The sequence below is a fragment of the Rattus norvegicus genome, chromosome 4 (genome assembly GCF_021556685.1).
Source record: "Rattus norvegicus strain SHRSP/BbbUtx chromosome 4, alternate assembly SHRSP_T2T, whole genome shotgun sequence".
Lineage (NCBI taxonomy): Eukaryota > Metazoa > Chordata > Mammalia > Rodentia > Muridae > Rattus > Rattus norvegicus.
The window spans coordinates 29,977,273-29,993,620 of record NC_141537.1 but is presented as its reverse complement, the minus strand read 5'-3'; the positions used below and the strand labels follow the sequence as shown (position 1 = coordinate 29,993,620).

Genomic DNA, 16,348 nt, shown 5'->3' with positions numbered 1-16,348 from the left:
AAACACCTATCCCAAGTTTGAATAACCATAGTTTGTAAGTTTGTTCCAACCGAAATCTAAGTTCCAGTAATCAAAGCGTCTAGTTCAGCGTGTATATCAGAGGACCCCATGTGACCTCCTTCCTGAGACAAGCATGGCAGCTCGGGACACAGTAGATGTGACATACACGAATGTGCCAGAGTAGGGACTTGATGAGCACGAGGAACTCTGATTTCCTCATTAAGAATAGTATTGGGTGAAAGTAGCATATAAAATGTTGGGTTTGGTGGCTTGAAGGAACTCCCAGGAATCACCCGTTGTTACCACTGCCTTGATGTATGGCAGCCAGCTCAGGTACCTACTGAACGGAAGTCATGCAGGGACCAACGTGGCTGAAAGGCAACCTTTGTAGCCTGGTATGAAACCATTTTGATTCTTTGTGAAATGTAGGGTAAATGCTGCACAGAGGATAATCGCAGGGTGCCACTTCCTTTCTTGGAACCCAAAGGGATCTTACCTGAGAAAAATCCTCAGGTGAGACTTTAAGCAATGCTAACCCTGTTTACAGTTTGGAGAGGCTTCACAGAGAGAAGGGTAAACACAGTGATGCTGAGCTCCCTAAGGAAGGAGCAACACAGAAGTCAAAGTATCAGAATCCACAGAGGCAGTGAACACAGAGCTGGCTTTAGTAGGCTGAGCTGGGGGAAACAATAAGGCACTGAGACCAGGCAGGTGTGAACTCTCCTCTCCATAGGGTAGCTGCCTCTGAAGTGACAGGGTGACAGCCTGAGAAACCACTATAGACAGCCAAGCATTTTAAATATTTATTGTTTGCCCATCTATGTATCTATATATCTATCTATGTATCTATCTGCCTGTCTATCAATCATCCACCTATCATCTATTTATCTATAATCTATCATTTATCTATCATATTAATCTATCATCTATTTATCTACCTATTATCTATCTACCTATCATCTATTTACCTATCATCTATCTGCCTGCCTGCCTGCCTGCCTATCTATCTATCTATCTATCTATCATTTATCTACCTACCTATTATCTATCATCTACCAATCATCTATCTATTTATCTATCATTTATCTACCTACCTATTATCTATCATCTACCAATCATCTATCATCCATCTATCTATCTATCTATCTATCTATCTATCTATCTATCTATCTATCATTCAATCATATAACTAGTGGTTGTTTGTGCCTAGCACTAAAGAGAAGCAAAGCAAAACAAAACAAAACAAAACCTACCCCAGAAACCTATAGATCTGAGGTGCACTACCAGTCCACAGTTAAAAAAAAATAATGAAATGACAATTGTTTGTTTCAAAAATCATTCATTTTTTAAATTACTCTGCTAGTTATTAACAAACTGAATTACTGTGATAAATAATGTCTATGATAGGGGAACTATTCTCACATATGTGTATGTATATGTATATGTGTATGTATCTCTATATGTATATGTATATATGTGTATTTATATTCCTTTCAAGGCCAGTTTCCGGAGTATACAACTCTCAAATGAAGAGAAGAATGGGTTCTCACTGGTGTTTAAATTTTTTGATTTGACTGACCTAATGCAGTGCAACTTGACAGCATAAACAGTAGCTTAATGCTAAGATTTTGGTGTTAGATACAGAAGTGATTTGATGGGGAGGGTTTAGGGGTACAGTTCACAATACACAGCAGTCTGAGGCTGCTTGATAAAACAGTCTTGGCTACTTAATAACGGCCTCATAAAATGTCTCAATACTTCAGGGGAAAGGCAAAGACGTTTTGAATGCCTATTTCCTCCACAGAATTGGGGTGCTGTGCAAACACCCTTCATTCAGTGCTCAGCCAGGCAGACCTGCGATGGAAGCCAATGGGACTAAAATAACAGCAGGATGATCTCCAAGCAAAAGATAAAGTGATATCATAAGACTTCTTTCCCAAAGAAGATACAACTGCTGATAGAATGTATACGAGTAAAAACTCTACACCAACACCTATTTAAGTCATTGCAAAAACCACTGCGGTTTCCTTCTGGGCCTGGTCCAGGAGCGCCTGTGAGGAAAAAGCATTCTTTGCTTTGTCACTATGCTCCCTTTTAAGAGCTGTAGGTTTTAACTCTCACTGCAAATTTATCTTCTTGTTTGGTTTTTTTGTAATCTGTTGGGCTGTAGACCAATTCCAGGTGAACTGTCATCCAGTCTGTAATGAAATTGAGCAGCTTCCCCTTTAAGGGAAGCAAAGATTCAGTAGTGAACCAGGTACCAAACTATGACGCAGCCATAGTCAAGAATACTTCTCTTTTAACTCGGGTCAGATGTAAATATCTCAGAAGGCATCGGTCTCCCGTACCAGTGAGATTGCGCATAAATGGAGAACCCTGGTTTGATTTGTGCAGTGTCCCTAAGCAGTGAGCATAAACGCACCAGCCCTCTTAGGCTTCTGTATGCAGCTAAGCTAGTCTTCCACACCAGCTGGGGAAACCAACTCTCTTCTTTTCTAACGCCGTCCATCTCTGTCTGCTTCTGTGGAGTCGCCACCGTGGCGAAGAAGAAGAAGAAGAAGAAGAAACATTTCGGAGTATGTCAGCTTTAATTAGTGTAACGTGACCCGTTCATTTCGCAGTTAAGAATAAAGAAGTTTGCCTTCTTTAAATCCGGAGCTCAGCCTGCAGATTATGCTAAGTTGCTTCGTTCATAGTCCACACTCCTCGGCTCATGTCAGAAGGACGGCATTTGTCCCCTCTAGTGATAAACAAATTATACATGAAATCAATTCCACTTCACAATCATTGTCCCTATTGGGTATTATCTTTCCTTCCCTGCTCCCTCCAGTTAAGCCTGCATCCTGTAACTAGCTAATGAGCTGAGGGCTTTCTGTTCCAGGTGGCACCCCCTGCCTGGAAGTCACGACATTTCCCATTTCGAATGCTGCTGGCATTTTTCCGCGGCTCCTGCTAACTAGCCTTTTTGACCTGCACTAAGAGGAACTCATCTGATCGAATCCTCTAAGCTGCCAATCATTCCAGCAAATGATCTTCACAGTCACTCCCAAGGCAGGAATGGAAGGCGGGGGAAGAAGAAAAGCCAAGGAGAGAGTGAGGGAGTCGGTGAGGCCGCTGCCTCTGCTACTACCTAATGAGAAGACTTGAAGTCTCTGAGGCAGCTGAAACACTGAAAAACTGGTGGGAAAATTAGGGCACAACTGAATGCCTGGCTCTGTAATTACTGATTTTTCTCCATCCTGAGAGCAACACCTCTGAGATGTGCCAGTTTCTAAAGAACTCGAGAACACCCCCACCTTATCCAGAGAGAATAGATTCATTTTCTCCTGCCACTATCAATATGCAATTCTCATAATCCCACTCTGTCAAGCAGCATCCTTTGCAGAATTAATTATGTGCTATAAGCTTGTTAAGTGTGCATCTGTAAACCAGGGATGATTAGAATGTTTGTCACAGCCAAGACAAGCCCTCTTCTTTTTTCCCTCGGGCATATTTTAATGCTGCTACAGCTACGGATGGTGCTGATGGAGCTGGAAAACAAAAGTGAACAGGTAGGATGGAGCATTATATTTAGGAAGGATTACAGTCCCGAAACTCACAGACCTTAGTAATTTGATCAGTTTTGATCAATGAGGCAAAGCCCCCTTTTTCTTCTTTTTTCACATTTAGATGTATGTATTTAATTACGCTCACAGAATAACCCAATTACCTCACAGAGGAGGGTCCAGTGGGTAGCTTATTGTCAATGGATTGCAACTCTGTATCTTCCTATGGAGATTTGTTGACCAAGGAAAGATACAGCATAATTATGTGTTGTCATCATGGCACTGTATATAATATGTGTAATAAGTGCTGTATGTGATCTAGTTGTACATGATAATCACACCTTTCCCATTTATACTAATTAAGCTAGTAACTTCACTCACGATTATCATGTGATTGAAGATATTTTTCTAACTGCATTGAAAATTATAATCCAGAGCAATTAAAAATCCAATGGAACGACGACACAGAACACAAACTACTGGAAAAAGAAATAGTGATACATCAGAAGAGAGAATCTCACCCAAGGAAGGGAACTAATGGTCTGGTTTCTCTAACTTTATATTGTTCTAGTTTTTCTCTAGACCTCGTACAGTACTTCCAGAGACGGAAGAGTAAGCTTTCATCCATATGTTGTTACTTCAACACTCTACATCTATCGAGAAATTACTCTCCTTGATGTGTAGCACTGTGTGTGTGGGTGTTTGTGTGCATGCGTGCCCGAGCACGTGTGTGAGCATGCATTGGAACAGCGGCCGTTCTAAGTTCCCAAAGAGACTCAGTAAATTATTCATTTGCATGACCAATTTCATATTCTTAAAAGCTTTATTCACAGAAGCATCTCAGAGTACTGCAAACATTTTGTTGCTTATACTTGCAATAACTTAGCTAAAATGTTTAGCTTCGCTTACGGGAATTCATTCTGGGTGAGCTTTTCATTAGGTTTGCTAGAATACTGGTCTGTTTAAGGCCCTCATTTTGTGCCTGGGTCCCAATGGCTAAGTCTCTGATCCCACTCCCCACTCAAATAAGTCTCCCATGAGAGGATGGCCTCGGAGGGGTGAGGAGCATGGTCTGCGGGTCAATGAGTGCAGTTCTGAGCCTCTGTCTGGCTTTTCCTCTCAACACTGTCCTCTATGCATTAAAATGACAGCCCAGGCCGGCAGCCTACTTGGCCCAAACAAGCCTCCATTAAGCTCAGACACTTCCTAGAGTGCCAGCAGACAGCAAAGACAGTCTGGGGGCAGGGGAGGGAACTCAGCTGCTATCCTGGTATTAATAATGCAATTCTGTGCACTTAGGGCACAGACAATTCCTTCTGTACCCCCAAATCCATAAGACTCAACAACATTGAATGAAAAGGAAAAGTGGAGTTCCTGAGCTGATAATAACCATAAGCCACAGGTGGGGCCATGTGTTGTAAAATCCAGTTTGGTTATTAGTTACTCACACCTGTGCCTCTGTCTGTGCAAAGGCTCTCCTCAGATGACAGTGTTGGCAAGCAGTCCCTAAGAAATTGACTTTTGCTTTGTACTGCCAGGAGAGGCAAGCTGCAAGTGCTGTTTTCTCTGTCCAATTCATCGTTTCAAACTCCTCTAATCTGGAAATGCTAATTCACAGACACATTCACACCCACAAAATACACAGAGAGAATTTGTTTTAGTATCCACGGGTTTATGAGCCAGTTTGTGGAGCATCAAATCTGTTTTTCTTTCACCTACTTAAAAAAAAACAAAACAGTCAAACAAACAAAATACCCCAAACAAATAGCCACAGAAATATCCAAAAAAAAAAACCTAGCTACATAAACAAATAAAAAACACCCCTAATCTTAGGATGAAATGAAAAAAAAAATCAAGATCAAAGGGCTGTCATTATTTGTATTATTAAAATAATTACTCCAAATTATACAATGTATTGTTTAGACATAGAGCGTAGACATCATATGAATTAGACTCAGTTTAGAAAAATTAAATGCATGTTCACACTTATGTACGGCCTAGAGATGGGGTAGAAAAAGAGAGAATGGTGTTTAGGCAAATGAGCGAGGGAATCTCCATACAATCCCCCAGTTTGTTATTTCAATACAAAACAAAGTTTCCAAATGCAGTCCTGGCACACACTAGAATGTTTTCTCAGTCTGCTTTTAGGCAGTTCAGTGCCTTTTGCTCACTCACGTGTGGAGTTCGGGTGCTGCTGATGCAGAGTGCAGATCAGAGATGCCCACTGAAAAGGTGAAGGACAGAAGAGGCAGCCTCCAGCCCGTCTGAAGCCTGACTCCTCAGCATGGCAGAGAGCTAAGCCTGTGGGAGTATCAGGCATTTGACATGGCCACAAGGGGCGGTGGTCTACATATTGGTCAGGTTGCATCCATAACTGTGCTGGAGTTCATGTGGTCACCCCATTACAGGAAGGGGTGTGAGGAGGTTGGGTGGAAGACTAAGCCACGTTGAAGGCTCTTCTCACCCCAGTGCCTACAGCATGTATCATGCTTCTGTGATGTAGAGTTTGGCCTTGGTTTTCCCGTCCAGCTGGAGCAATGACAGCAACCAAAGGCTCTCTTCAGATAAAGCCTGAGAGGACCCTTGTGCTTGCTTCCTCTGTTCCTATTATTTCCACACATGTTGCCAAGTACCCAAGAGAAGAGAAATGACAGAACTGCAGCTGCTGGAGAAGAAACACTTGTTGGATCACACAGAGAGTAACAGTTCTGGCAACAAGAAAGGCAGTGATCTATCTTCCTTCTCCAGAAAGAAACCTAGATTTAACAAATGAGTAGAGATGGTGACACATCCAAACAGCCATTCTCCCTACTCCTGGAGTTGAGAAAGTGAGACAGGACTTAACAAAAAAATCCCTTTACCAATAGCCCCAAATATCTCCCAGTGAGGATCTGCAGTATCGCACTCAAACTGAGCCTTCCTCTCTGTCCCACAAGACATCCACAAGGTGTGTCCTAGGTGCATGGTTTGCTTCATCGCTTCATTGAAACTTTTGGGAAGGACAAGTTCAGAGCTGCATTTTGAGGGGTCTTTTGAACATGCTGGCCACCCAACTTGCAACCAAGTGGACCAGACCAGGCTCGGTTCTTATCTAGAAGCATCCTGGAATCAGCCAGTAGCTCACAAAGGGAGGGATCACCCAATAGCCTCGCTCCCGCCTGCTGCTGCTGGTTACACAGAGCAGAGCAGCTCCCCAGGAGTGTTTTAGGATCCAAGGCAACCAGAGAACACCAGCATACTCCTCCACAAGTGGGACAAAGAGAGAGAAGGATGGATTCACAAGTAAGCAGAAGCTACATGGTGAGGGGAAGACGAAGACCGTATGAGTTGACTCAGACTGAGAAAGCGAGCCACCCCAATGTCACAGCATGAAGGAGAGCCTTGGCTGACTCCACCTCCTAGAGCAATTTCCAGAGTCAGTATGGCAGACAGATTAAGGCTACGGCTGGCTCCTGCCTTATAGTCCTCTTTGTGAAGCTCGTCTGGGCAGCTATATAGACTGTCAATCTGCCTTCCCTTTGCGCACCACCACTCACTGAGGAAGCCACGCAATGAGATGCTGAGGAGCACACCAGCGGAGACATGCCCTTGCCAATGGCTTCTCTTGCTCCTGTGGGCACCAGGCTTTGTGCCTTCCCGTGCCTCTCACATAACTCAGTCACCTGGCTCTGGGTCTATCCCTTATGCTCTGGCAAGTGCCTCTTTCCTCACACAATCTGGTTCTTCTGAAGCAGTTTTCATAGTTTTCATCTAGCACCAAAATACACTCTACTGCAATGAATTCAGTTCCATTTTCTTGATTTTGTCCCTGAGAAGGTGGATGGAACAAGAGTTCTCCATCGGTGTTGTCTAGAGAGCGCCGTGAGACGCCTGCCCAGTCTCCTCAGACATGGTGTCTATGTATTTCAACTGTACAGCACGAGAAATTCTAGCAAGGAGGAGATATTTAAGGTGGATTGAAATTAAATTCACTAGTTTTAAATGGGCATATGGTTCCTGCATTACACACAATAGCACCATTCATTCTCGTGGAAAAGGGAAAAGGGATGAGGAGAGGGATAAGAGATAGTTCTGCTTCACGGTATAAAATATTATTTTCCTAGTTTACCTTTACCCTGTCCTGACTCAAGTAGGTTGTTTATTTTACCTTATAAATATGTAAACACTGAATAACTATTGAAGACTTACTTCACTATGGTTCCTTCAAGTTCTTACATGTTTTTAAAGAATTCTATGTATGAGTACTGTATTTCTGCCATTTCGTCTTTCTTTCCAACCCATCTCCTGCCCTCCACTTACAGCCTCTTTAATTATTGTTACACACACACACACACACACACACACACACACACACTCCACCACAATGAATACATAAATACAACACACCGAGTCCATTCAGTTTTGCCTCTCTGAATATGTGTTTAGAGGTGACCCCTAGGTATTAGGTAACCAATGAGGGAGCTCGTCCCAAGGGAAGATTTATTCTGTCTCTCCCGGTAATCAATTAAAGACCACTGGGGTTGGTTAAAATACTGATTCATGGGCCCTAGGAATTGGGTTGGAAAACTCTGCAGGAGTTGGGTATCCCAGAGTACGAGATGCCTATTTTCAGAGGGTGTGGCACCAGCGCAAACAAACAACATACCAAGTAAACAAAACAGAACCCCTGATCCTATTCAATGAAAGTGCTTCAATGAAAATTCTTGAACAATTAAGCCTTTCTGATCTCTTTACCTAATAGATCACTTTGAGGAAACGACTGTTTACTGACTGGGGTAAGCAAAGTGAAGCTATCGACTGTCGTCATTGCCATGTAAATCTTAAGTAATATGGACCAAGAATGACGTTATGTTGAAACAGAAGGAGATCACCAAAGTATGCACAGTTAATCTCTTGCAAGAGAGCCAAACAATATTACTTCATGCACTAGACAAATATTTGTAAAATTACTATGAGTTTAATGGAGTCCAAGCCTACTGATTCACTGAGGAGAGGTATTCTTATCCCTGCATTATGACAAAAGATAGTGACCAACATTCTCTATGCCAGTTTGGAGCACTGAAAAAATTAGCATAGGCTTCTGGATAATCACCACATACAAACGTAAGTGTGACGAATGGATCTAGCATTCGATATTACCAGTGGTATTTTCCTTTGACGATTGTTTTCTGTGTACATTTGAGACTTTCTTGGGTTTTATTCAACTTTCGGTGGTAACCAAATAAATTACCATTGAGAAAATGGTATGAGAAATGGAACAAGCTGTAATGTGGCTGGCTAACATGACCAGAGAATAAGAAACTGAAGGGAGCTCAGGAGTTTGATTACGGTGACAGCTATCCCGTTCTTAACTCAGGCACTTGTGGCCGTCTCTTTGTTTCATTTTGCTACAAGACTCTAAAACCCAATTGCTTTCTTCTGCACAATAAAATGCACCTCATTAGCTTTTCCACTAAGGCCAATTTATGCAAATCCGACATTATTAACTAAATAATTGAAGTGGCCTTAGTTTGCAAGAAAGGAAATAACGTGGCATTGAGGTACAGAAGAAGTATTAGGACATGGAGCATTCTTGTACACCCTGTCCCCGTCATCTCAAAAGCAGCACGGCACAATGCAAGTTCTACACCGAGCGCCTGCTGATGACCACCAGAGAGAGGTGGCTGAAACTTTAGCCTGGGCTTAGACCTACCTCAGTCACCAATCTCTTCCCCTCATTCTCCTTCTCAGTCGCTATGCGTGTTACCAAAAAAAAAAAAAAAATCAAGACAGTTCGGGGAAATTTAACATGTCACTGACTCCAAACAGGTGATGGATAAATTTTAAAAGGGAAAGAAAAAATTAAAACTAGAAGATTATATCTTTTTTCCTGAGACTTATTAACATGATTTTTTGGTTTCATAATGTCTTTAGTTTGAAATTCATCTACTGGACAGAAAGGAATCAGGCCGTATGCTGTAGAGGGACCAATAAAATATTTCTTCTCTAACATGGATATGTTTTGTAAGATCAGAAACTACGGTGACTTCTTGTTCTGTTGGCAGCAACATGTTAGCATCCAGATTTCCCACAGCTTTTGTGAAAAGAATGGAGATGTTTCTTTAGCGGCCTGCTGAATCAGATGTGCTCTGTGGACCAACAACAACATTGAAGCCTTCATCGCCGATGTGACAAAGACAGCACTCACAGGGAGAGCATCTGTACGGCTATCAGACAATTGCAGAGACACTTGTCCACTGTGGAGCTACGCCTGGATCCAGTGTGAGGAAGGGCACCGTGAGTACTGCTGGCTCTAATCCGCTGGAAACCTCTTCTTAATTAGCAAGTTTTGGGTCTTTCTGGGCAAGGCTCTGTCCAGTCAGCTCCTTTTGATTTTACAGTAATGAGCTGATCTTAAACACATCCTTGTGGCTTTGACTGGGTAGATCAGGAGAGTTCAGAAGAGCCGAGAAGAAAGGACATGCAAGCACAGTCCTGCCAGTGAAATTCAGGCTTGCTTGTGAGCATGAGTCAATAAAACAGAGCCAGTTTTCATTCTGATTCTACTGAGATAGCCAAAGGGTTTATAAAGTGCGAGCTAAATACCGTTAAAATGTACACGCTATGTACAACTCTTATGAATCAAACCATTCTCAGAACCACGAGCTACTGGTCAGAAAATGGCTGGACTCATAGCCACAGTCTATCTGACCACTGCAAATCCAAGTGGGTCCCAGAGAACAAGGGCTTCACGTACAACAGCCTAAAGAAAGCTGTCATCTCTCTTGTGGTCTAGTAGCATTATCTCCTGGCCAGCATTCGCATGCCACACTTTAGCCAGGAGTCTCTCTTTCCCTCTTCCAAAGCAACAGAAATCAATGCCACAACCCTAGGCTAGCAAAATTCACCTCCCTGTTGCGGGCATAAAAAGCTAAGTTCCAAAATGGCTGCAGATACTGGCAGGTGCATCACAGAGCTGTGCCCACCGTCTTTGCTATCGATGCACTTTGCTTCTTACCATATATCCAAATAGGAGAGAATCAGGCTATTCCTCCCAATTAATAATAATAAAAGAGTCAAGCACTGTAGCTCATACTTTGTAACCTTAAGGCTAGGGAGGCAGAGGCAGGAGGATCTCTGACACTTGCTGGACAGTAGTTACTCTACCTGAGTCGGAGAGTTACAGCTTCATTGAAAGATACTGTTTTAAGAAATAATGTAGACAGAGATTGAGGGAGGTACTTGATATCAACCTCTGGCATACACCCCATTCTCGAACCCCTCCCCCCCCACACAAACAGTTCTTCCTGTATTCAGCTCACTTCACTCAACACTTAGTTATGGAACACAGAAAAGGGAAGAACATGCTCTACCAAAACCAGCATAAAAAAGGCTTCCCCATAAGTGTGAGAAGCTGGTAGTATTGGCATACCACTTCAATTCTAGTACTTAGGAGGCAGAGGCAGAATGGATCTCTCATTTCAAGCCTAGTCTGGTCTACAGAGCAAGTTCCAAGACAGAAAGGATTACTCAAAGAAACTCTGCTTTTAAAAACCAAAAATGAAAAAAAAAAACCATACCAAAAAACAAAAAAACAAACAAACAAAACCCAGACATGTCTTTCTGGTAATCCAGAAAGACACAGCTTTTCAGACATTAAACCTGGCACTGGACATGTGCAAAGCCTTGACAGGCTGACATGCTTAACGTCACCGTGACAGTTTACAGTTCTTACCTGTAAAACAGTAGAGGTCAAAGAGGCAAATTGTGAGACCCAAAGCTTTCCCCTGATAGGTCTGTGCCAGGGGCCAAACATGAATCAGAGCCCAGGGAGGGCCTGGCGGGCAGCTCATCTTAAAATGAGAGCTGTGCACGTTCTCTTGTGGGAGGGAAGTGGGGGCATGGCCAGAGTTGCTGATACTTCATGGAAAGCTAGAAATCTAGACTTCTGTATGAAGTATCTTAATATTAAAATGATGGTAAATAATTAAAAAGCAGATTGCATCGGCCAATGAAAACAGGTCTGTGGTTCAGGTTCCTCAGCTTAAAATAGAACTTTCCTAACTTCAGTGATGAACTCAGGCATGATCAAATGGGTGCTCATGACTCAGTGGCTTTTCATATGACTGTAGAGTCATCTTACGTGATCCAGGGCAGCATGACGTAGAGCTTAGGCGGTGCCTGAAAACACTGGAATTCCTGATCGTTCTCTGCCTCAGCAAAATGTTTGATATGTGGCAGAATAAGCCCACGGAACTCATAGGACAGCTTCAGGGAGAAATGAGGCTGAAATCGTTCACTGAAAATCTCTATTCCATGTCTACTGCAAATACTACTGTCCAGTAAAGCAGGGCCTCTTACCTGTGCTCTCCCGAGGATGCTGGGCTCGTCAGTGCTTGCTGTTCGATAGACTTTTCCCGTAACTATTGTTTTTTCCAAAGGCCCTCATGCTCTCTCCAGCTTCGGGTTGCAATCTCACATTTGGGACAGTAAAAATAGAAGACACTGAGGAGAGAATGACATGTTTCCATTTACATATTTATACGCGTGTTGACATTTTGTTTAAAGAGGATAAGAAGACTGCAATTCAGTCTGGATGTCCAGCATTCAAAACAATGTGGTATGTGTCAATGTTTGAAATGCCAAATGGTCAAAGGTGCACACCCAGCTCTATGCATTTACACACACATGCTCATGCACACTCGTAAGAGGTAGACCCCCAACACTTGTTTCACTGATCTTACAATGATAGACTTGGATTTATACATGCCTTTGCCATTTTTAAAATTCATTCATGAGGATAGTACTTTTTAAAAATATGTATTTATTTTATATCTATGAGTACACTGTCACTGTTTTCAGACACATCAGAAGAGGGCATTGGATTCCATTACAGATGACTGTGAGCCACTATGTGGTTGCTTGGAATTGAAATCAGGATCTCTGGAAGAGGGGTCAGTGCTCTTAACCACTGGGCCACCTCTCCGGCCTTCAAAAGAAGTACTTTTTGACTCTAACATTTCCTGGGAAGTTTCCTAAGGAGCTAGTTGCAGTGAGAAGATTGTGAGTTTGATTCTAACAGTTCTTACAGATAGCTAAGTGGAGAAGCTAAGCGGTTGGTTGAATATGAGAGTCAGGGAGCTAGGATGCCACTGGGACTTTTGGAGTCACTGTCAGTGTGTGGACGAGATTTAAATCTTGAGGCTGAATGAAATCACTCAGCTCTAGGGAATGAACCAGACAGAAAGGTCTAAGGGGGATGCATTGGGACCTCACAGCATTCCTTAGAATGCCTGGCGGATCAGAGAGTTTGCAAAGGAAAGTTGCAGGAGGTGAAATCAAACCATGAAAGAATCCTACCCTGGGAACCAAGGGAAGGAAGTGTTAATAGGAAAAGGTGCCAGATAAATGCGCCCAATGGCACTGACAGACCAAGGCGATAGCTGGTAAATCCCCAAAGACGAGGTGTTGAAATAGTATCGTAGGAGTTCTTGCCACCTACGTAGAAGACACTCAAGATGCGACAGCAAAAGGGAAGACCAGAGCTGGTCAGCTCGTCAGCGTGATGACACGAGCTTCAAATCCCAGCATTAGGAAGACACAAGCAGGCAGGGAGCTCTGTGAGTTCAAGATCAGTCTAGTCTGCATGCAGTGAAACCCTGTCTCAAATTAAATAAACTCAGTAAGTGAAGAATAGATGCGCTTGTTGTAGTCATAAAAAGATAGCATGACGCTTCGTGATAGCACCGTCATGCTGTTACAGTATCACAGAAGACAGTGCAGGCGAATCTACAAGCATTAGATGTAGGAAGATCCCGCAGGACTTCCACGCCTTCTTCAGCTTGCTCTCTGAATGAGAAGTTGGGAGCACAGAAGGACTAAGGTGCACAGTCACAGTTGCCTGGCCAGGATCTGCGGAACTGAGCTCGTACTGGGGTGTCCAATGATTGCCAGCTCATTGCTCTTGATACTGGACCAATTTGCTGGCCTTCTTTTTGGAGATTTGAGTCTTGTGAGTTAGCAAATGAGTGTAATAAAATCAAGGCCTCTGCGCTGTGAACTGTATTTTGTTCATTTACTTCGACAAGGATAGTTCGGATTCAATTATTTATGTAACTTGATAGTATACACAGGAGAATGCCCTGTGGTGTGTGCGAGGGTAACTAATGAATTTCTTCTAAATCAACCCTCTGTTTATCTCCCTGCAGTTAAATCCTCATGAAGAAGTAGAGCAAGGCTGTTGGGGGTTTAGGGACAGGAGAATGGCACTGTCACCATCCCTAGTCAGCTCGGCTGTCAGAGAGATCCCTAAGAAATCCTGTGACTACTTTTGCTTCATGTGTTTATTCTATTTCCTGCCCTGATGACACTAATATTTTGCTTCTACACTTTCTTACTATGTAACTACAGTAAATGTTCACAGATGTAAGGTACTTCAGTGGCCATTTTGAAAGGTATGTTGACTTTTCCTAATCCATTTTCAGGGCTTGGCCATCCAGCACATACTTCTATTTCTATACTTTCTACAGGGTTCCTGGTGAATCCAGTCCGGCCCTATGAGCTGTATTATCTGTTCCCTGGTGGTCACTTCCCTATGAGGTCCAACTGGCTCCATTCATCTTCACTATATGGTCCCAAAGGGCCTGACTACTCAAAGATGTTGAGGCTGGAGCCCCATCTTCTCTTTTTAACGTTGCATCACACTCTGTCTTAAGAATTCTTCTTTTGTAGACATTCTTTAAAAAAATTGCTGTGAACAATTGTAGACAGAGAACTAACTTTGTGGCATAACCTGTGCCCCTTCATGTTTCATGTTAGTGCCTCAGCTCCAATGTGTTGGCATCTGCCGATGGGACCTTTGGAAGGTGGCAAAACGTAGATGGCCTCAGGAAGGGGGTGGTCCTCGTGATGTGAGTAGTAGCCTTGTAAGAACAGAGAAATATTCTCTGTATCCTGTATGACCACGCAAGCTGGGCCTCTGGCAGCCATGAGGACAGCAATTACTAGGAACAGAATCAGCCAGCACCTTCCTCTAACCTCTCCACCCCTGAAACTGTAAGAATAAACATCTGTTGTCTCAGCTTCCTCTCAGCAATCTATTTCCTTAGGACAATGTGGCTTGACCAAGACAGCCAGGTTCTTGGGTCTGGCAACCCATCTGTTCCAAGTTGGCTGCAGACACATCCCTTGCTTGGTTCCACAGTGTGCCTTGAGAGGTGTACCCTCCTCTAGAGTCCCTTGAATGGGAACGCAGAAGGGTTCTGAAGTGTCACAAATTCTGCCATTTCCCAGGCAGTGAACTTTACAAAAAAAAAAACTACACTAATCTGAGGTTTAATATGAAGAATCTCAAGAATTTCCAAGTACTGTCAGCCGAACACTAACTCAGACAAGAGTCGCACAAACCCGTCATTCACTTTAAGGAACTAATTCCCAAAGTCACATAAGTCTGGGATTCTTTGTTTTGCAAACATGTTTACAAGGGCAGCCACGTTGTTCTAAATGGAAATGACTATAGTATTTAACACTGGGATTGTCCTTTCCGTGAATCGATTTATCCTTCATAATGATTATCTTCTAGACACAGAAATAGCATTTCTGTAACTCAAAATTGTTACTGGAGGCATTTAGTAGAATCTCGCTTTAAAAAATATAATGATTTTTTTCATCTTTATTCTCCCCCCTTCAAAAGGTTTCACTGCTCGTGATGTCTAACGTTATGCAGAGACGTGTTTCTGCCAATGAATATCGCCTTATGGTTATGCTTCCGAGAATAGCCTGCTGTGCGCTGATAAAGGGATTAATGCAGCCAAAATTCTTAATCTGTGAAATTACAAATTAAATTCTCATATTAAAAATACCACCCTGAGGTATTTTTTGTGGTTTTAATTCCCCTCTGGTGTTCTGCATACATTGTGCTTGTTAATGACAGGGACGAGGCCGTCTCGGTTGGCAGGCTGCTGCTCGGTGATAATGTGTAGGCATTTACGCCCTTACAGCAACTGGATTTAGCCACTGGCTGATAAACTAAGTGGCAAGTGAGTAATAAGTCCATATTAACAGGGAAGTACTACTACAGAATTGGGAATTCGCAGACCCTCAAAATCCTGGCTTAAACTCCACCATCAAGTCAGATAGCATTGAGCGGTTGCCAAGAAGGTCAAGGCAGAAATTATGCTGCATGAGGAAACGAGTCCGGTTTTTGAGTCCAGTGAACTATAACACAGTGAGCCCAGGTCTCCCTTTTGTCTTTTCCAGCATAGGTAGAGGCATGATCTATGATCTGCTCGCTCTCTTTCTCTCTCTCTCTCTCTCTCTCTCTCTCTCTCTCTCTCTCTCTCTCTCTCTCTCTCTCTCTCTCTCTCTCTGTTCCCCTCTAAGTTTTAGTCTTGAATTTCCCTTTAAAGTTTGGAATCACTGTAATAATAGAAGATAGACCTTCAGAAAGGAAGTAAGATGGACGAGAAAGGAAATAGAGACTGGAAATGCTTGAGATATCAAGGAGGGCTTGTACGCACACGGGGAGCATCAGGTCAGTGCATCTCTAGTTACCCTGCCGGGGGAGGGGTGAGGAAGTGCACTACATATAGGTGTGAGATTAAAAAAAGAAAACTTAGGTTAGCAAGACTGAAGGAAGTTGGTATTTGGGATTTGGTTGCAAAAGAAAGGGTGACTGTGACTGTTGCTATGGAGAAGCCAATACTGCAGGGGTAGTCAGGAATTCCAGAGACAAAGGAAGTAACTTCATGTCTACTATTAGTGATGTACGCATACGAATTAATAAACACACCATAAATATACATGCAATCAGGAAATAAGAAGTC

General features: G+C 42.9%; 1 protein-coding gene across 9 annotated transcripts in view; it reads right to left on the bottom strand.

The window, feature by feature from the left end:
• Positions 1-16,348, bottom strand: part of Cdk14 (cyclin-dependent kinase 14) — a 582,117-nt gene that overhangs the window by 65,757 nt on the left and 500,012 nt on the right. For 6 of the 9 annotated variants that reach the window (XM_087657963.1, XM_087657960.1, NM_001395582.1 and 3 more), the window contains 1 exon segment: positions 11,886-12,029. In XM_087657963.1, the coding sequence (XP_087514089.1) occupies positions 11,914-12,029 (116 nt within the window). In that variant the 3' untranslated portion in view covers positions 11,886-11,913. 9 annotated transcript variants of the gene reach the window in all.